The sequence below is a fragment of the Haliotis asinina genome, chromosome 14, assembly GCF_037392515.1.
Source record: "Haliotis asinina isolate JCU_RB_2024 chromosome 14, JCU_Hal_asi_v2, whole genome shotgun sequence".
Lineage (NCBI taxonomy): Eukaryota > Metazoa > Mollusca > Gastropoda > Lepetellida > Haliotidae > Haliotis > Haliotis asinina.
In genome coordinates this window covers 26826292-26849018 of record NC_090293.1, presented here as the reverse complement: position 1 = coordinate 26849018, position 22727 = coordinate 26826292, and the positions used below count along the sequence as shown (strand labels likewise).

The 22727-nt window shown below is 41.6% G+C and overlaps 2 protein-coding genes across 2 annotated transcripts in view; one reads left to right on the top strand and one right to left on the bottom strand.

Moving 5' to 3' along the window:
* Window positions 1-22727, top strand: part of LOC137261141 (protein YIPF3-like) — a 291821-nt gene that overhangs the window by 63729 nt on the left and 205365 nt on the right. The window lies entirely within an intron of this gene.
* LOC137260956 (uncharacterized) lies at window positions 3143-14642 on the bottom strand. The gene is made up of 10 exons (XM_067798530.1): window positions 14597-14642; window positions 11782-12048; window positions 9982-9996; window positions 9413-9648; window positions 8190-8373; window positions 7600-7704; window positions 7000-7135; window positions 6179-6303; window positions 4178-4439; window positions 3143-3401 (listed from the first exon to the last, which is right to left on the bottom strand). Exons 1-10 carry the CDS (start codon window positions 14640-14642, stop codon window positions 3143-3145), a joined length of 1635 nt encoding a protein of 544 aa, XP_067654631.1.

Genomic DNA, 22727 nt, shown 5'->3' with positions numbered 1-22727 from the left:
TCAATTCCGGATTCATCACACAGAATTATTGGTGGAAACCATATTGATGGTTACGACATGAAACAAGTTAAACATCCACGATCTGTCTTAATTACCAGCGCCCTATTACTGTAAAGACTTACAAAAGTTCGTCCAATTAAGAAAACATTGTTATAACAATGAATACATCCCAACTTACATGATAGAGCTCTCACTAGAAGAGCAATGAGGACGGGCACCTGCGACATCTCTGTCGTCTCTCGGTATGAGTCAGATATTGCTATGTCATCTGACCTTAAGGGGTATATGTGACCTACATGTACTCATGTTATGGTCTGTACCAGCCAACACTGACCAGTACTACGGCAGTGACACCCTCACCTGTAAGCCCCACAGACTCTCGCTACCTAACGTGCTATTTGTTTAGTACATGTCAGAGTTAGTGTTGAAAAAAAAACACAACAGAAATGCCTGCTAAAACCGTTCATTGTTGCTTGCATGGAGTTTTTATTTAAAAATATTCTAATGGTTAATTCGTTTGAATAAAAACAAGATATCTGTTTCGCAGTTGTAGCTGGCTAGATATCTAGTCTGAAAAAATTATTGTTTTCCAATTTCAGATCCTCGTACAAATTGCCTTTGAGTGGTCAAACCCATATCCATGGTTACGACTTATTTGCTAAAATCTTCATAAATTATTATAGTTAATACACTCATCAATAATTAAGAAACAGATATCATTATAACTAAAACGTTCACGCTAAAAACACTTACAGGACGAGACCGTCAACAGCAGAGCGAGTAGGGCGGTCACCTGCGCCATCTCGTCCGTCTTGAGTTGAATGACTCTTTCTAACGGGTAAATACAACCTACATATAGCCTAGTGTGAGGAATCCAGTCAGCCAACATTGACAACAATTGCACGAGCGAAGCCCCTAACATGGATTCAATATTTCTTGTGCGACGAGGTTCCGGTCACTAACTTACGCCAGGTTCAACACTGGGTTGTTTGGTTTGTAGTTTATCGCCGCACTCACTCACGGTGAGTGAGTTTAGTTTTACGCCGCACTCAATATTGCAGCTTTGTGGCGGCGATCTGTAAATAATCGAGTTTTGACCAGACAATCAAGTGATCGACATCATGAGCATAGATACGGATACGGTTGAGATACGATGATGTGTCATTCAGGTCAGCGAACCCGACCACCCGATTGCGTTAGTCACCTCATGCGACAAACATGGGTTGCAGGAGACCAATTCTAGTGCGCATCATCTTACACTGGGTTCCGATGAACATCTGGTGTCGATGACTGAAGAGGATCTGTCGAAGTAGTTGGACACTTTGTAAGGGTGTAGAACCTTCGATTTATGGAGACTATGTTGCCCTGTACCAAAAATACAATCTGTCACAAGCCTCAATTACAACTGCGGAAAGTCATTGGACAGTGTTAACAAATCCCGTGAGCACAAAGACTTATCCTTGTAAGATGGGCGTGCGTGACAAAAAAAATCATTCTTTTGATCTGAAACACATATTACGTTACTCCTAAACGCTAGAACAAAGATAAGTGTTTACTACAAAACCCCACTGGAAAAAAACGTTTACATGTGTACCATCAAAGCACATCCTGTAGTTTGCACGTGTTGCGTAAGCTGTCATTGGAGACACGTTCCACGAAGGTCGCTTGTGTCAGTGGACCAACACTGCCGTAAATCCTTTTCATTCTACTCATGTGTGATCTACCTGATTTCGCGTGTTGACTGTGTGAAAGAGTAAAGTATCATGTCGCGTCCAATTTGTTTACAGTTTGGGATTTGAAGACAAAAGAACTGGAACCGCCGAAACCGAAGTCAACGACCTGTCTCGTTCAGAACGTCCAATATTCACAAGTCTACAGGATCTATGACCCGTGATGGTCCGGGCTAGAATTTTGGCCTCCAGTAACCCACGCTTGTCGTAAGAGGCGACCATCGGCATCGGGTGGTCAACCTCGATGAACTGGTTGACAAATGTCATCGGTTCCCAACTGTGCAGATCCATGTTCATACTGCTGATCACTAGATTGTCTGGTCCAGACTCCATTATTTACAGCTCGCTGCCGTATAGCTGGAATATTGCTGAGCGCGGCATAAAACTAGACTCATTCACTTACAAGATCTGTGATCCCAAGCCTGGGTTTAAAAACGAAATCGTATTCCAACGCTGAATCACCTTCTGCAAATCTTTATGAGGCTACTGGAATACGGTAATGGAATACGGCTACTGTAATAAATGCAGGGCCAGTGGGGTAGCCTAATGGTTAGAGAAGAAGAAAAGGATGAAGAAGAAGAAGACGATGATGAAGAAGATGATGATGATGAAGAAGAAGAAGAAGAAGATGATGATGATGATGATGTGGATGAAGAAGAAGAAGAAGAAGATGATGATGATGATGATGATGATGATTTGTGATGTCCCCGCTGTGATATAGTTGACATTTTGCTAAAAGCGGCGTAAAAGTAAACTCACTCACTCAATCACTCACTGATCTGATGCATGTCCACCGTGTTGGAACTTTAAATATAGATGTTCGTGACTTACATGTGGTGCTGTGACACATATACGTAAATGTGTGTATAGATCAAGGGATCCATTCAAGCACAAGTCGACAATTTATTCTTGAAATTTATTTTGATTTTCTTTTAGAAAGCGATAATACAACTATACAATACTGATTACAAAGGCCAATATTCAATAATGCTAACAAAAAATCACGATTTCTTGACGAGGAGATTACATAATAGAATTATCTTGACCAATAATAATTACGTGATTGTCATGATTTATTGATAAAATATTCATTCTGTGATCGGCATATAAGGTGTCATGACCACAGTGTATGTGATTCAACCTTTCTCGATTCCAAGATTTTCAGTTTAACATAGTAAGCTATAAATATCATTCAAGGAGTACAAAACTAGTTTTCAATCGCTATAAATGCTTAGAAACTTATTTTAAAATATCGAAGTACTTCTTCGGAAAGCCATATTATGACAAAAAAGACTGCAATATTCAATCAGGCCAATTAATGTTTGAATAGTAATGATTAAATTTGGTCATTTGAATTGAACACTAAATTTTGATTTCATTACATTGATAGGTAGGGAATAAGGTTATTTCTTTCAGCTGTGACTGGCAAAATAAGTGAAAGAAATAACAAGGAAAAGCAAACATAATGGTGTTGCCAGCTGAGCACCAGAGTTCAGAGGGCACGGGACTCCATATCCGGTTTGACCTGCGCACTCCGCTGCTTCTGTGGTGGCGTTGTAAATGCTGTACATGAGGTACTTCCGGTACGGGTCTGGCGTGTATCTGAGTAGTCTTATTCCTACTGGAGTCAGTGAATTGTCTTGGATGAAGTCTGACGTCCGGAAGTGGCACCTTGAAAACAAGAAAACGGTTGTTTGTTTGTTTACTTTCAACACCGCACAGCTTCCTAAGGTTCATGGTTGTCAACTTCTTCATGAAGAGGAACATGGAGTTTCGGAGTGTTCCCTTACTCCTTCATAGCAGGATAAAAGAATAGTAAAGAAGTTGACACCCATAATTCAAGTGCTCCAAGTCTAAATCATGTCTTTTTTAAGATTTCTAAAACTAATTGAGTCGTGACTTGACGACTAATGCTCCAGAATTAAATAACACTTCACACAGGTTCGGAATTTCTAATTTCACTAGTGTTTTTCAGTTAAAGTGTAGCTGTAGGTTTCTGTGATATATCACATTGTCAGAGACTAAGCGTTAGTATAAAATGTAGTGTAGCCTGCAAACAATCGAGTCTGGTTGAAGTCACGAGCAACACAACCTGGGGTAGGATAATGCTCAATCAACCATGCCATCGAACCAGACCACCAAATCCCCAAAGGTCCCCAAAGCTCCAGGACCGTCTAGAACAAGAACGACAAAACCCTTTCCACTCTGATAACGATAAAATAAGATTATTTGATATGATTAGAAATAAAATTTGGCTGGGGACACAAGAAAATGGGCTTCACACATTGTACCCATGCTGGGAATCAAACCCGGGTCTTCCGTGTAACGAGCAAACGCTTCAACCACCAGGTTACCCCACCACCTCTGGACTCTCGACGACATACATACAGGATAGGTTTTTCACCTACCTCGAGGTTCATTCCGAGGTGAAACTATCGTTCTATTACCTGTCAGTCATGACTGATGAGCAGTTGTCTGCCGTATAGCCAGCCACTGCAGACGCGTTCACAAATGTCGTCTGCTCGAACAAGATGAACAGATACACCGATTCTTCACTTGGCGAGAGTGGTGTTAAGTACGGGAAAACCTCTACACCGGAACTGACGTTGGTGCCGTGGATATTGACCACACCCCAGTGAATGGAGGCGTTGTGGTCGGTGGAGTTGAGGTCTCCGGTAGCGTCAAGTAGAACCAGAGAGTACATCTTGTCTGAAAGAAAGAAACACTTTCCTGGTATACTAACCAGCGAGACTTCATTCCTACAACTTACTATTGCCATAGCGATAGTCTGTTACAACATACTATTGCCATAGCGATATTCCAGTACAACATACTGTTGTGATAGCGATAGTCCAGTACAACATACTATTGCCATAGCGATAGTCCATTACAACATACTATTGCCATAGCGATATTCCATTACAACATACTGTTGTGATAGCGATAGTCCATTACAACTTACTATTGCCATAGCGATATTCCATTACAACATACTGTTGTGATAGCGATAGTCCATCCATTACAACCTACTATTGATAGTCTATTGCGACCAACTATTGTAATACGATTGCAAAAGTGCATTCTCGCCTTGAATTGTCAGAATTGAATAACTGACAAGAAACTTGAAACCAAGATCACGTAAACTGTTAAAATACTAAGTCAGTGAAGCTGGAAGTCTGCACCACAGCAATAAAAACGCTACAAAATAACATAAATATTTAATTTAAAAAATATTATTCTAGCGACAGTCACACATACAATCGAAGCGTCGATAGTTTTTCGTTTCTACCATCCATTATTTGCGATCGGAGACTCAACAACTGCAATGGATCGATAGTTCGATGCATCGTTACAACCCTAATCACCAGCGAGATATCTCCTCGAGTTTATGATGCTGATTCAGAATCTGCACGTCCATGGTAACACACGGTACACAGTTAGGATGAGTTGTAACTTTGTTGTTTTGTGAAGGCTTGATGGGGGGCGTCTTATAAAGGAGGGGACGTCACAGTGTGATTGTTTAGTTTTCATGTGCACATATTTACGACTTCAAATAACGTCTGCACGGATGTGATGTAAACAGGAATGGCGCAAAACAGACATTTTAACGTTCATCGAAACTCAATATCATAAATTGTAAGGTTTCCGTAGGGTCTCCGCAGCTAAAGCGCTGACATCGTACGGAACCTGTGCGTCGTCCGTGCAGAGATCGTACGGTGACCGCGCAGCTGACGTGCGATTTCGCAAAATCGCTGAGGCAACGGTGCCCGTAGAATCGTGCGATAAGCACACGGTTGACACTTGCCGCCGGACGGCTTCCACGGGCAGCTACGGGGACTACGGGCAGCTTACTGACACCACAGACCCGGGTCAGATGTGAACCGGGTATTAACAGATACCGAACCAAACTTGGCAACGTTAGAATTCGAACGACGTGCGCTACCCGGACGACGTCTCAGATCATATTCTACCCACAGGGCAGATGCAGGATGTAACGATGTTACGGCAGGACAATGTCAGACAAGATTTTGCTGTACCGCTATTATCAGTTTCGACCAATCCCCATTTAAATATGTCTGGGGCGAGGAGACTGCGACGGGATCAGAACCAGCAATTTGGTCCAATCTTGGGTTGACCTTTGCAACCTCATCCTAAAGGGTCTACTGTGTCCAGTGTCAGCGCACACGCACACCCAATGTTGACACTGTTAATAGAGTTGCTACACTACCTTGCATTAAGTGAGTGAGTGAGTCAGAGAGTTTTTACCCCGCAATATCGCAGTGATACTGTGGAAAAAAGCGGAGTAAAATAATACTCACTCACTCACTCACTCAAGCCGTGGATAAATGACTAAAAGGATCTGAAGAATAGAACACGAAATTGACTTACTCCATTTTCGTTTCATAGGTGAACTAACGTCCAGTCCCACTTTTACACTTCCCACTTACTTGCCAAGGTCTGTACGGTGGCGTTGGGATTCTCCACGGTGCGGAGATAGACGGAAGGGGTGCGGCGGTACGTGACGGAGCCGTGGATAGCGTAGCTGCTGTAGTCGAGAGTTGTGTGTACAGACCTGCACAAGAAAGCGTTAACTCTTAAACAAATGCCACACACTAATTGGTTTACCACCTGTACGTCCACTCAGCGGTTGAAATTGAAAAACTGAGCAACGCAAATAGGGCTTCTGTAACACCATGTACGCTTCATTATCAAACCTTGAGTGGGCTTTAGTCAGCTGACCCTGCCGTATTTCTTTCAACCACTGCTGTTGAAAGTTAAAATCGATTTCTCCGAGTTTACCTGTTGAGCGTGAACAACACAGGGTAGCATCCGACGTACAAAATCGTAATTCCGTCAAAGGAAATTAAGACGGCGAGTATTATATTTCAGAATGACATTGGGTTGATACGGGTCTAACGTCACTTCGAACGTTATTCTAGTTTTACGCTCAAAAGTTGAAGGCAAACTCGAAGTGTTGAAGATTTCAGAAGATTACCAAATTCGAACTGGTATTCGAAACTACAAGCTGGGATTCGAAACTTCCTGGTAAAGAGACGCAACTCTGCGCGGTGAACTGTAACAAAAAGTGATTACACCAAGGCAGGTAACTCTTTTTGTTTATCCGTTTCGCCAACCGCCCGAGGCAATGCAATACCAAACTGGTGTTTTGGCTGGGTTTTTTTTTTGTATCAACGACAGATGAAATCATATGAAGAAAAACATTAATAACAATAAGTCATATGCTACAAAACGACATGTATAAACCTACTGTTGGTGGTGCTCTGTGCAGCAGGAAGTAAACTTTATAGCGGGGGCGGTATAGTGGACGTCCAACGAAACTTGGAGATGAAGAGGAGCCGTCAGGTAGGTTAATCCACCTCGCTGGCTGATGTATTTGTCCAACCCTGTCGATTGTAAACATATGTAAATATATGAAAGTTTATTCTTTTGAAGGTTTTATGAAGTATATTTGTACAGAACATCCTCCTTGATATTCCTGGCACACTGCCGAAACCATACTCCCTTACTCACTCTATCGCGTGTGAGAGGAGTTAGAGCTGATCTTCCGCACCCAAGCTTGTCGAAGAGGCGACTGGCGGGATCGGGTGGTCAGGCACATGTTGTAGCGTCCCAAATGCTCACTGACCAGACAATCCCGTGATCAACAGCATGGGCATCGATATAAATTGGTGTAAGATGACATGTGTTAGCGAGTTTACCATCCGATCCCGTTAGTCTCCTCTTACAATAACATGGGCTACTGAAGATCAAATCTAACCCGGATCTTCACGGGTCAATGATATTAAAGTGGTGTTGATGGCAAACGAAGTGTCATAGTCACTTTGAACCGCATACACCTTGTACTCACACAGGCCGTAGTACACCGGACACCGGTTCAAGAGGCCGTATTGCATGCTGGCCACCGTAGCATATTCGTCTGTCGTCACCCGCATGATATTTATACCGTAGGGGCCTGAAATGGCGAAATACATAGAAATGCCAGTGCAAAAGAACACACAGCCTTCTATAATGAGAGACGGAATCTGTTTGGTGCAACAGGCAACATCGCTGTTAAATTCTACAGCTGTATCGGTAGAAGTTTTCTAAAACATTCTTTTCTTCACCGATTTTGTTCAAATTTGAAAGATATTAATCATGTAACATAGACATAACATGTAAAAACTACACGTGTGCAAAAGTCTAGATTTTTATTTTTAGAAATGATTGTCCAAACATTGATTCGAACCTTGTGGTTAATATGATGGTGCTTTGGAATTTAGTAACGACGCCTGGTGTTCATGAGCAAGGCATGGTCTAGACCTTTACATTTGTTTTAAAATAATATTCCAAGTACCATAAGAAAAAAAGAGCTAGATTTCAATTGTCTCCTTCATGGAATACATTGACGATGGCTGTTTCCATCGCTGCCCAACCAACACCCTCTGATATTAAGTTTACCTAGAAGACTGTATTGCCTCATCATTTCATCAAAGTATACACTTCTCGAGTTGTTTTCCATCGCAGATATAACGTAGTTCCTGACGTCATCAACTTGGAGCGCCCCCTGCTGTTCAAAGACGGCCCATACATACGGGCCCTCCCGAGGTAGTAGGTTGTCAGGCCCGGCGTATTCAATCACGGTCTGAAGGCATGAAACAACGATTTTCAGTACTGGGCACGCTAACGCTAACTGGATCGCTTTGTTTGTTTGTTGTTTTACGCAGGACTGTGCAATTGTCCAGCTACGTGGCTGCGATCTGTAGATACTCGAGTCAGACAATCCAGTGATCAACAGTAGGAGCATCGATATGCACATTTGGGATACACTTGGATGTGTCATTTAGGTCAGTGAGCCTCCCCACCCGATCCCGTTAGTCGCCTTATACGGCAATCACGGGTTCATGAAGATCACTTCTTGCAGGATTTTAGCGCTAAGATCTGTTTGTGTAACGGGGATACAAGGTTTGGGAATCGACAAAAATGGATGTCACGGTCAGATTTGACTGTGGGCATATCAACGTACTTTGGTGGTTGGGTTCGATGCTCTTGCTTTCCGTCACTGGTTTGTCTGACCCAAACTGAATTGACACCATAAAATTCGGCATCGACAGTGCTTACTCTAGCGGCTCGGGTCAAAGATGCCGTAAGAATTCAATCAGGAGACTTAATATCGCATTTGTGTACAGGTGTGATCGGGTGGTCAGTCTCAGTGACCTGGTTGACACATATCATCATACGTAGGCTGCGCTGATCATTGCTCATGATATCAGTCTTTGAAGTGTCCTCGTATTAAGATCAGTTTTATCACGGATCTTTAAGGGTTAAGCTTCAAACAAATAGATGTTAAAGAAATGTGGCGAATACATGTCATGTTGTAATGTGAGTTAGTATGGTTTTACACCGCTTTTATCAATATTCAAGCCAAATAACGGCGTGGACACCAGAAATGGGCCTCCCACATCGAGCCCGTGTGGGGAATCGAACCCGGGTCTTCGGTGTAACGAGAGAGCGCTTTGACCACTTGGCTAGTCCCACTGTTTCTTGCTGTAAAGTGTGACTGGTCATCAAATGTACTTGATGGGACGCACAAAACAATAACATGTCTGGTTTGCAAAACGTACAGTCGACGTGCAGGTAATAAATTGTTGATGATGCTTGTGTGATATAACATTAGTCCTCACCTCCCCGTCGTGCACGCTTCCGCCGTGGACGTTGACGTACAACGCGTGTATGATAAACATGCTGGCGTCATACAGAATAACGGTGTATTTGATGGCATGCTCTGACGGCCACGTCACTTCCGGCTGCTCGCGCAAGTCAAAAGGGTTGTATAAGCTGGTATACAGTGGGTCAATGGAGAACACCTGTGGCAGTGGCAGTGGAGCGGTGACCTTGACCCCACAACCGTTATATGTACCTGCATGTCAGAAATACAGGTTTGAACGCACGTCTAAAGGAGAAATGCACCCACGCTTGTGAAGATAAATACAGCACAAGATGATAAATAAAACCTATTTATAAAACCTTGTGATGCTAACGTCCTATATCTCCCTGACTAACGTTGGTAAACTGCTTTTGAATCCAGTCAACAACCGTTACTTGAAAAGTAGTGACCCCTGTTGAGTGATGTCACTCAAATCTTAATATCGACCTCGCGTCGATTGCCACCGCTCTCATTATAGTACCAATTACCTCGAACTAAACCCAACAACAGGTGCGTGTTTTACACAAAGACGCTACGCATACTCACGCTCAGTGCTGTCATCTGCAACAAATGAGAACAGAACCTTAAACAGATGCATCATAAACAGCAGGGCGACAGGCAACGGGACAGAGCGTGGTAAACCTAATCACTACATTAGTCGCTGATCACAAGATCCAGTCAAGCAAGAAGGAACCTAGTTAGATTCAATGGAGTCATACCCCACCCCACCCCACCCCCACCACCGCCCCCACCCCATCCCTTCCTCCCACGCTGTTCACTCCCAAAAGACAGACCTCCCACAAGACAGACTCAATGAGTACACTAATTCGCTGAACCACTATCTCCTGTGCCCTTCCAAATACTTATTACTGATCCTTTTACTGACCCATCACGACTGAGATAGTATTCACCACGTTCAGCAGATGAATGACTATTAACAGGAAAATTGTTAAAATTGTGCTTCTTAATATACATATTAAAATTCAACGATTATATATTTGGCAAGTATGAAAAATAATGCATGAGAGAAGTTTCGACGATGACCAACCCTACTTGTTCCCGGTGTTTCATTCAATGTACCTACTCCCGGTATCTAGTGTACACTCGTGTATGTATACTGATATCCTTGAAAAAGATATTACTCCACACTGAACCTTTCCATCCCTACCTTCACAACCCGAGAATGACAATATATTTTCCAACAACAGCATGCTGTCATAGATTAATATAGGTAATATTAATCAAAATAATGACTTGCCTTGGGCTATTTTGAAACATTAGCAATAATTTACTGGATAAATAAATATTCCCATGCATAAATACATATACGACAGAAGCCAGTTCCTGGTGTACCCCGCAGTGATATTGCTGAAGTAATACTAAACGTGGCATAACTCACTTACTCACGAACTCACTCACGCACTCACTCACGCACTCAAGCACTCACACGACAGCGGGAATAAATAAATTAACGAAATACCGATATTCGAGTTTTGGATACGTAATATAAAGTTTTATGTGAATACTGGTATATGTGAACTAAGCTGGTTTATTTACTGAAGGGAGTCAGAGACCCTGTAGGGTCCTTGGGAGGCCCACATTACTACGTCGTTAATAATGCAATCATGACTTGCTACATTCTCGATGACTTGCAAAAGGGACAGATGATGTGAGGAATGTGTGGAAGTGCACGCGTGCGTCCATGTGTGCGTGTGTGCGAGTAGATGGGACGGCGTTGTAGTTATATTGTTGAATATATACGCCACACACTAGTCAGCCATTCACCCACGTACACGTGTTTGGTGCCTTAGTATTGGTTACTGTAGCGGGATATGGGTGAGTGAGTGAGTGAGTATGTTAAGCTGCAGTTGTTTCAGTCATATAGCGACGAGAGTCACGCATTTGTGATCGAGTGAGTATGGCTTTAAGTCGCTTTCAGTAACATTCTAGCATTATTATGTATCCATGTGGAGAATAGAACCCCGGGCTTCTTAACAACCACTTTAACCTCTAGGCTACTTACACCACTCACGGCGCAAAGAGATGCACCTCTTAAAAAGCTGAGATTTAGTACATGGGACGTTGTTTCGATAAGATGCAGGACCATTACTATACTGTTATTGAGTGAGTGTGGTTCTACGCCGCTTTTAGCAATATCACAGCTGGGGACACCAGGAATGAGCTTGGCGTCCATGATTGTTTCCATTGAGTGGATTCGAACGATTCGGCGTGACGAGCGGACGCTCTTAACCACTAAGCTACCCCATATGCCGTTAATGCCCCACTAAACCCTAGCATCTACTGTCATTGTAAGACAGATATCGTCGACAGTGTAGACGTACATACCGGGCAGTTGAATGGTGTAGGTGACGTTGACGATGAAGCTCATGTAGGCTGGATCGAGAGAGTACTGCCCCGTCATCCGACTGAGGAGAGAGTCGGTGCGGTCACTGTGGCGATTGATGCACTCATACCGGCCGTCTTGACGTTGGGGACAGGTCGTTGTATACGACATCCCAAACCAGAACGCTGACTGATCCAACAAAACGCTGCGCACGGCGTTCAAACACGTGACGTCATAAGATGTGCTGCAGGCTGTGTTCGAGTAACATCCTGGGGCAAACAAGAGAGTCTTAATGAATCAAATTGCCTAAATGTTGTAGATAGAGGGTTGTATTTTCTATATTTGCCTACTTTACTGTACTCGTAAAGAGCAGGGCCCACTTGCACAAAACAATCTTAGCGCTACGGTTATCTTAAGCCTATGTTGGAGAATGGGAGTTACAATAACTGCAACATTGCAACCATGTGGGGAATCGAACCCGGGTTTCCGGCTTGACGAACGAACACCCAAACGCCACATTTGCAATGGAGATCTAGCAATGTCGTGGACCTGACGTCTGCAGTGTTTTGGCGACTGATCTCGGCTGAGTAGCCTGTTAACGTCATTCGTGATGTTTTGGCTAAATCCAATTCTTAAATGTATATTCTCATTTGTCTGTAGATTATGAGTGAGTGCTTGTTTGTGAGTTTTGATTTACGCCGATGTTACTAATATTACAGCAGTAACATGGCGGGGGACACCGGGTCCCAATTGCTCGAAACAAACTTAAGTCTGAGTTTTGACTTAAGTTCGAGGTTTTACTCAAATTTAAGAAAATACATTTCCCAGAATGTACTGAAATTGATATTAAACTCAAAAATAGTAGACAGTTTGAGTTTAGTGAATATATTGCTTAAAATGTTTGGGCATTATCCGTTTTAAAAAATGCATTTTTGAGTTGAAAATAAATCAGTTTCAAATTGTCAAATTCAGTTTGAAATTTGAGTAAAATCTTTTTTCGAGAAATCGGAGCCAGAAATTCCTGAAAGATGCTTCATGCTGATGTGGTGTGTTTGAGTGAGTGAGTGAGTGAGTTTAGTTTTACGCCGCTTTTATATTTCAGAAAAGAGCTTCACACATTGTACCCATGCGAAGAATCGAACCCGTGACGAGCGAACGCATTAACCACTAGGCTATCCTACCGCCCCCACAAGACTCACATTCCTTGTATTGACCGGTATGGTCGACGATGAAGATGTGTCATTCTCATAACACAGACAACGCCTTAATAGAATGACTATGAACTGAGTAAGAATACCTCCCGCATGAAAGAATGGTTCAGATCATAAGAGTACTTCCTCCAGTAAAGGGTATATCAGAAGAACATTAGAATACCCCCTCCAATAACGACTCCTTTTATGATCGTCGTACAAACGCGATAAAATTGACACGTCCTTGATAAAGTGGTCAGAGTTCAATTGCCGATCACAGACGGCGCAATTGTTTTATTAGCCAATCTACAAGCACCCGTCAATAATTACCAGATAGTGAACTATCTGCGGGGGTAATACAGAGGGCTATGTATATGTATATAACGCGTATCTCATCCATGAATGGATTTTGTTATTTATTAGAAGATATACACTGACGTACACTGTTTATCGAATTATTGACAATTGACGTCTAAATTTATTCTGTGAATATAATACCGAACACATGAATGTATTTTACAAAGAGTTACTTGAAAACAGTCGCCCCAAACAATTTAGGCCACTAGTGCATAATATCACTGCAATACCCACATTTACAACTTGTGTTTGTTTCATATATATCTAGTCGTTATCAAACTTTGGAAGATATATTTGATGTAATTTGGAAGTTCATTTGAATATTTTGAAAGATCACATTGTCCCTCTGCACGTGGCTTCACAAACCATGTCACTCAGCTGTTACTGAATAATACAAACATTCACAAATTGAGCAGACATTCTTGATTCGTGTATTCGTCCACTTATAATCATGTCTAGAAGTTCAAATATGTTGAAACTGTTGACATTCCTCACTTGTAAGTATTGATCATCTACTGTAATACGAAGCTTTGACTATGATGAGTAAATAAAGTTGCTTTTGGAAAAGTGCACGGAAACATCAAACAATGGTGACACTGTATGATGCATTTAGTGCACATCTGCTTTGTCTTTGTCTCATATCTCTTAGTTTCGGTCTTAGACTTGTTTTTGATCTCGGTCTAGGCCTTGTTCTTAGTCTCAGTCTCAATCTCAGTCTCAGTCTCTAAGTCAACATCTCAGTCTCAGTCTCAGCCTCACTTTCAGTCTCAGTCTCGGTCTTTAAGCCTAAATCTCAGTCTCAGCCTCTACCCCAGACCCTCAGTCTCAATCTCTATCTAAGTCTCAGTCTCAGTTTCTACCTCAGTCTCAGTCTTAATCTCTACCTGTCTTTATCTCAGTCTCAGTATCGCAGTCTCTCAGTCTTTTATCTCAGTCTCTATCTCAGTCTCAATCTAAGTCTCATCCTTTCTCTCAGTCTCAGTGAGAGACATGGTCATGTTAAAATAATACTAAAAACAGCTATTGCTGAATGCTTCTAGAAACAGTTACTTTGGTGACGCGCAGCTAGCCTAGCTTGCATTTTCTATTTAATTTATCATACATACAGAAGATTCAGATGTTGAAATTCACAAAACCAGGTGTCATTCATAACCAACTAAACATATTTATAGCAGTTTTGTTCAAATAGTAGCTGCACTTATCTTGTGAGTAGAATCTTCGTCCTTTAACAAAGACATTTAGTAAAATATGAAACAGACTGACTACTCACCCGAAATTAAAAGACATGCGAGGGATAGCTGAAGCAGGTGCTCCATGTTTCTTCCACCTTCACGTGTGTGACAGTACAACACCTGCAGACAGGTTATTCCCCTTATATATCCCAGCATGCACCTAGGGCGTGGCCGATCAGGCTATCGTGCTTTCACCTCCTCTCGCCTCTTTCCGTAACTTGAATCGGACTAACACGAGTTATAATGAAAGTGTCTCGTGGTAAAGCAATGCAGATGGTTTCTAATGTTACTAAGGATGTCGCAGGCTCTCTTGCTTTCACCTCCTCTCGCCTCTCTCCGTAACGTGAATCGGAATAACACCAGTTATAATGAAGTTATCTCGTGGTAAAGCAATGCAGGTGTCTTTGTTAAGACTTGCCCTGTGCTGATGTGCTAAAACAATCCTTTACATGCTGAATGGTGTTGACTAGGTTTGGATTGACCAATTAGATGAAAACTGAATCAGTCAACGCGCAAATGCTCGAACATGACCCAACATAATATAAACCGAATGATGGAGACTAAACCATCTATAATCAGGTTGATATTTTGTCCCAAAGACTAACATTATTATTGCTGATTCCGAAAGCCATGGTTATGGTAAGCCGAGCTTATACAAAAGAGACAATGGTTCTGCTATGCATCGAAAAACAACTTTTCCTTTTTCACGGAACGAGTATGGCATGATTTAGTACGAAAACCTAGAACGGACATTGTCTCGTCGTCGCACTTTGGCTAATTGTGTCTCTTTTTGTCACAACGCGACAATGTCCCTTGTAGGATTCCATACTTGGGAACTCAAGACTCATTTCGATATTCGATATGCATGCGTCGTTGATACTATGTGTGTGCGTCGTTAATACTATCTGTGTGCGTCGTTTTGTAAACAAAGAGGTGACGGAAACAAGACCGTAATTTTTAGCGAGCTGACACCATACTATTTGTTTTTTGTCTTGTTTAACGTTGAAGTCAGTGTTGCACCAAGTAAAAATCCAGTTCTGCGCATGTGGTTTGTAGTCCATTAGGAGTAAGACGCAACATTATCAAATTATCAGTGATTGATATAATGAAGGACCCCCAACAACTTCGGGGTTGGATGACACATGAACCGAGCATAATGAACTGGGGATGTATTGCACGTGTATCGGTAGTTTCTAAAACACACATGCATATTATAAGTAATTAAAAGAAGACAATGTTGCCGGATCATTTATCCCGTTTGCGTATCTAGTATTTTGGTGTGTCAGCTTGGTGTTTCAGGACTCTGACTGAGTTTTAGTTTTATGCAGTTCCAACAATATCACACACACCATAAATGGGTTTTCTCACGCTGTGCCTGTGTTTGGAATCGAACCAGAGCGAACGCCCTCTCCACTAACCTAAACCCCCAAACGTTGTTTTGTTTTTGTTTTTGTTTGTTTGTTTGTTTGTTTTTTTTTGGGGGGGGGGGGGGGGGGTTGGGGGTTTGTTTTTGTCATTTTACTTCATATTTGAATTGTTTTAATAAATTTTACTTTTCGAAGCATTTCCTTGTGTGGTACCGACAAATGGGCGTATATTCACCTGTCAGATATGTTAATTCAAAGTCGTTTTGAACAATATTCCTGTCATGTGATGGCATGCTAACATGGACCTGCAGATTTCATTCAGGGCCTGTAGATTTTAACGCCTGCAGACTAAACTGGCAAGTTAAAGTGATGCATACATTGTTTGTTGGGTGTGATATATTAGATCGTGACTGTTGACTAGCTTGAACATTAATTTAAAATGTTTATTACTCTCAGTTGCTCCATTGTTTAACATTACTGTCAAATCCTGACTGCTCAGTGAATCAATAAGTAAGAAGTCTAGCTATTTTACCCGCGAGACTCATTTATCCACAATGAAGGCTTGTTTCTACATTCAGTCAACAAAGAAACTGCCGCTTGACAGAATTCGCTAGATGTTTCCAGAGACTAAGAGTTTGTCTTGACTACTTATATTGGCACCACGAGGTGTGTCCATACGTACCTACGTAGGGACATGCGCATCTCGCTCTTTCTCACCGCAAATCCACCTGTTCCAATTACCCGTGCCTGTGAAGTGAGTGGGTGAGTTAGATCTGCGCTGCTTTCAGCGATATTCCAGCTATGTCTTCGCTGGGATACACCCGAAATGGGCTTCACACACTGAACTCAGTGCCCGGTCGTAAATGCCATACATTAACATTTACGTACGGTTATCTTAGCGCTAAGAGAGCTTCGAAAATCTGGGTCCAGGTGGCGAACCGAACCCGGAAGTCCGGCATGACAAGCGATCGTGTTAACTATTAGGCTTCCCCACAGCCTCGTACTGTAAAGACCATGCCCTAGATTTTCGAAGCCCTCCTAGCGCAAAGGGAGTCGTAAGTTCATGTTATTGTTACGAATATCTTAGCGCTAAGAGAGCTTTAAAAATCTAGGGCCATGTTCAGCTGATCTTGAACAACTTATCACACCAACCCCAAACACAACCCTGGCCCTATCATCCGCCCTCCCCCTCTTCCCCGCCCTTCCACAATGTCCCCCTCATGTTTACCCTACCATACCAGCGTCTTAATGTCCTTTGTTTTACTCTAGAAGTAACTTTATCTGGGATGCTAAATTACTTGACGTGTCTCAACAGCAGACATTTGATTACCTTTCAGTTGTCTTAATTGCCTTTAACACTTGTCTTTGTCATTATCCTAATACAGCCTTGATCCCGTGGGTCTCGCAAAGTAAGGTGTGTAGACTTTTGTGACGGAATCACACGTGGTTGCATCTGAGAGAGAGAGAGAGAGAGAGAGAGAAAAGAGATCTAGAGAGAAAGAGAGAGAAAGAGAGAGAGACAGTGATTCTCTCACACCTTATTCAGTACCCGTCCTGTTCGGTAATACACCTGTTTGTCAGTTCAGTCGAGTATACTCTTTCATAAAAAAGAAACGCACAGGTGCTTTTGAGAATACTGGACATTGCATTAAAATTTTCCACCCGTTTTTGCCTGGAAATTGATTTATGTACATGATCCGAACTCACTAAGATAAACTGATATTTAACTTACATGATACCCCAATCACTCTTCACCACGCTATTCAACCTGTGCTATGTGGACAGCATCTATGAATATTATATCCTACACATACACGATACACCGATCTCTCTTCATCACGCTAACAAATCAACCTCTGCTATGTAGACATTACCTGTGAATATTGTATCCTACACATACACGATACACCCATCTCTCTTCATCACGCTAACAAATCAACCTCTGCTATGTAGACATTACCTGTGAATATTGTATCCTACACATACACGATACACCCATCTCTCTTCATCACGCTAACAAATCAACCTCTGCTATGTAGACATTACCTGTGAATATTGTATCCTACACATACACGATACACCCATCTCTCTTCATCACGCTAACAAATCAACCTCTGCTATGTAGACATTACCTGTGAATATTGTATCCTACACATACACGATGCACCCATCTCTCTTCATCACGCTAACAAATCAACCTCTGCTATGTAGACATTACCTGTGAATATTGTATCCTACACATACACGATACACCCATCTCTCTTCATCACGCTAACAAATCAACCTCTGCTATGTAGACATTACCTGTGAATATTGTATCCTACACATACACGATACACCCATCTCTCCTCATCACGCTAACAAATCAACCTCTGCTATGTAGACATTACCTGTGAATATTGTATCCTACACATACACGATACACCCATCTCTCTTCATCACGCTAACAAATCAACCTCTGCTATGTAGACATTACCTGTGAATATTGTATCCTACACATACACGCTACACCCATCTCTCTTCATCACGCTAGCAAATCAACCTCTGCTATGTAGACATTACCTGTGAATATTGTATCCTACACATACACGATACACCCATCTCTCTTCATCACGCTAACAAATCAACCTCTGCTATGTAGACATTACCTGTGAATATTATATCCTACACATACACGATGCACCCATCTCTCTTCATCACGCTAACAAATCAACCTCTGCTATGTAGACATTTCCTGTGAATATTGTATCCTACACATACACGATACACCCATCTCTCTTCATCACGCTAACAAATCAACCTCTGCTATGTAGACATTACCTGTGAATATTGTATCCTACACATACACGATACACCCATCTCTCTTCATCACGCTAACAAATCAACCTCTGCTATGTAGACATTACCTGTGAATATTGTATCCTACACATACACGATACCCCCATCTCTCTTCATCACGCTAACAAATCAACCTCTGCTATGTAGACATTACCTGTGAATATTGTATCCTACACATACACGATACACCCATCTCTCTTCATCACGCTAACAAATCAACCTCTGCTATGTAGACATTACCTGTGAATATTGTATCCTACACATACACGATACACCCATCTCTCTTCATCACGCTAACAAATCAACCTCTGCTATGTAGACATTACCTGTGAATATTGTATCCTACACATACACGATACACCCATCCCTCTTCACCACGCTAACAAATCAACCTCTGCTATGTAGACATTACCTGTGAATATTGTATCCTACACATACACGATACACCCATCCCTCTTCACCACGCTAACAAATCAATCTCTTCTATGTAGACATTACCTGTGAATATTGTATCCTACACATACACGATACACCCATCCCTCTTCACCACGCTAAAACATGGTCAAGGAAACGGCAACCCCTATAATGTATACCATTCGATACATTATATTCACTCCTATGATAGATGCTTTTCTAAGTATGTATGTTGCATCCTAAATGTTGACTTAAACATTAATCTCGCTACGCGTTCGGTTCCAACTGAAATTTACTCGCCATCATTTCGGTAAAACATGTCTCTGATTTTCGAACTCACTATGTTTATCGCCTAATTTAACGACCGATGGTAACGAACTGACTGTATTCTTCTGGGGTAATAGCTGTTGTTTGTAATAGGTCATTGTCAGTCAAAGCTGATGTATGTTTGTTGTTTAACGTCACAGTTAGCCATTTACATCTATATGACGGCACTACGTACATGATCGATTCTGGACCAGACGATCCTTTGAATTACATCACGATCATCGATGAACGCAACAGGGATATGATGACATCTGACCATGTCAGCGGGCCTGACTACTCCGTCCCATTAGTCGCCTCTTACGACAAACATTGGTTCCGAACATTGTGACACTGCAGTTTGCTTTCCTGGTATACACATTTAAATCACACATGTAGTTCAGCATGAAAGTCTATCATACATCGTCAGTGAGTGGGCCCTGAAAGAGAGTTTTCTAGCTGTTTTACAATTATATTTAGACAGAAGCATTCAATTATTTTATTGTTGATGCTATTACAGTTCGCAGACAAAATAAATCATATAACACAATATACCAGACAAAATAAATCATATAACACAATATACCAGACAAAATAAATCATATAACACAATATACCATCCAAAAGGTAGGGGATATTGGATAGACAAGTTTGATAAAATGCAGATGAAGAAGCCAAGGAGGAAACAGGTAGTGAAGAGAAGCTAAGTGAAAATGTGACAATTTATTTCATTCCTCTGGAAATGTTTCATATGTATGGATTATTACTTTTGTTCTCATATGCATTGTGACAGGCAATTTCATGCACGTAAATGGAATATTACCTACTTGTTTTAAATGGTAATAGTCGTTAAATACTATGCTTAACCACACATGAAGGGAAAAAATACAATTATCAAGGGCAATAACAAATTTGCTTTGGCTTTCGCCTTCTTGTAGTCTGTCTCACAGTCCCTGAACCACATTATTTTCCCAATGAATAGCCTTCTCTGCAGTGCTAAAGCCTTAAATGAAGCAAGTCTAGATTTCCTCAGGTTCTGAATCTCTGGTCTCACCTGGGGCTCCTTTTCAATTAAAACGGGTTTGTTACTTTTAAAACTATATATATAGGGAAATTGTCTCTGATGCCATTCAAATGATACTGGACACGACCATTACAACCTATTTGTTTGTGAATATTTTGTAAATATGTGAAAGAACTTATTGCCATCATACTGTCTAAAGATCTCATTTTTATTCAATATCATAAATGCATTTAAAGACACACGTTCCATTAAATTGACACTAGTTTTTATACATTTCTTGTTTATGCTGTCACGCAATCAACAAGTGGAAGCGAATATTTCATCCCCCGCCATGTATCTGTATGTTGATCTCTCATAACTACTTCAGAATGTCTTTTCTTACCAGATTATAGTGAATGAAGCTCTGCTCTGTTAAAACAGAATGAGTGAGTGAGTTTAGTTTTACGCCGCACTCGGCAATATTCCAATACAGCAATATTCTGTAAATAATCGAGTCCAGACCAGACAATCCAGTGATCAACAATATGAGCATCGATCTGCCCAATAGGGAACCGATGAAACGTGTCAACCAAGTCTGACCACCCGATCCCGTTAGTCGCCTCTTACGACAAGAATAGTGGCCTTGTATGGCAAGCATGGGTTGCTGAAGGCCTATTCTACCCCGGGACCTTCACGGGTCGCTAAAACAGGAAGCTGAGTGGAATTAAGCATGTTTCGATAACAACTGGCTAAGTTATTTTAAAACTGATGAAAACTCCATTACTTACACTACAGCATTTTATGAATTTATTAACTGTTAACTTCTACTTTGAGTCAGACTCGAAGGGCATACTGCAGTTACTTCCCACCTTCTAATGAAATTCAAAATGCCCTCTTCCGTTGATGTCCACAGTGACAACCTCCAGGACATGCTTCACGAACACAAATTGGGAGCAGCTTTAGAATACAGCACCACAACTTCTCGTGAGGAAATTAGAGCTAGATTAACCTAACCTAACCCAACCCAACCTAACCTAACCACCTACAATTATATGAGTATTATGGGGTGATTTTAAAATGTTTGCTGCTGTATTCTGAAGGCAGGCCGCAAAATGTCCTCCATAGCAGGACATAAGAAGCATGCTGCATCCTTCATTTACTAGAAGGTCAAACAGCAGTATGTCCTCGTGCTGCTGTCATCACTGGTGTCCTCCTGTTCTCCTAATTCCTTTCGGTCCCGGACATCACGATCCTCGCCACCTGAAAAGAACCCCTCAAAATGCTGTTAACGAGTGGGATTCCTCTGTGCCTTCTCTTCCTGTTTCTTCTCTGTTGTTGGGATGTCGAAGGAGGAAACGTCTTCTCAGCTGTAGTAAAATATAGCTGTTACACTGACATGGTTTCATGCTAAGGAGATGTTTATGGTTAAGGTTAAAGTTTATTTACTTCCAAATATAAATAGCGCAGTACTTCAACAATTTCCAAAGGTATATAAGAAAGTCAAAAATCAAACTTACGTAAACATATATTTCTAGAAATTGCTTCAAGGTATGGAATTCTGTCCACGGACAGGAATGTTTCTTGGGAAGACAAACCATTATCAAATGGCATACTCCCCAACTCCAGGTAAACATACAGAATTTTATAACTGTCTGAACAATTCCTCTCTGAAGTAGAAGAGTATATAGATACCACCAGGAAGTAAATGGAAAGCAATTACCTTTCACACAGACAGATTTTCCTGATCGGCTCTCCAGACATCTGGCACCAAGACTGCAAGACGTACCATTGCAGTGACTAGGGAACACCTTTAAACAGAAGAAAACACAAGAGAACTCGCGAAAATACAAGCAAAAGCATACAAAGTTCCATGTGAAAATTAACGTAAGTTTCAGTCCTTTACAAGGAATCCATTGGGGGTGCGCTCAAACGTTTGTCAGCAATATCCCAGCTATTGATAGCGGTCTGGAAATAATAGTGTCTAAACCAGACAATCCACTGATCAACAACATCTATCTACGCAACTGGGATACGATGACAGGTGTCACTAAATCAGCGTCTGACCATCCTATCCCATTAGAGGCTTCTTACGGCAAGCATTGTTCGCTGAAGACCAATTCTCACCCAGAAATTAAATGTCTTCGTAATGCGGATGAAATATCTTCGAAATCAACGGTAAATCAGCTCACTCAGTCTGTATATTTTATATTTGAACATTTTTCATTCAGCATACCGCCCGTGTGA

Coding starts and splice junctions, on each gene's coding strand:
- LOC137260956 (XM_067798530.1), bottom strand. CDS start 14,642: ATGGAGCACCTGCTTCAGCTATCCCTCGCATGTCTTTTAATTTCGG. Junction 7,705..8,189: donor GAGGCAATACAGTCTTCTAG/GTAAACTTAATA, acceptor TCGCCATTTCAG/GCCCCTACGGTATAAATATC. Junction 3,402..4,177: donor TCATCAGTCATGACTGACAG/GTAATAGAACGA, acceptor CTTGTTTTCAAG/GTGCCACTTCCGGACGTCAG.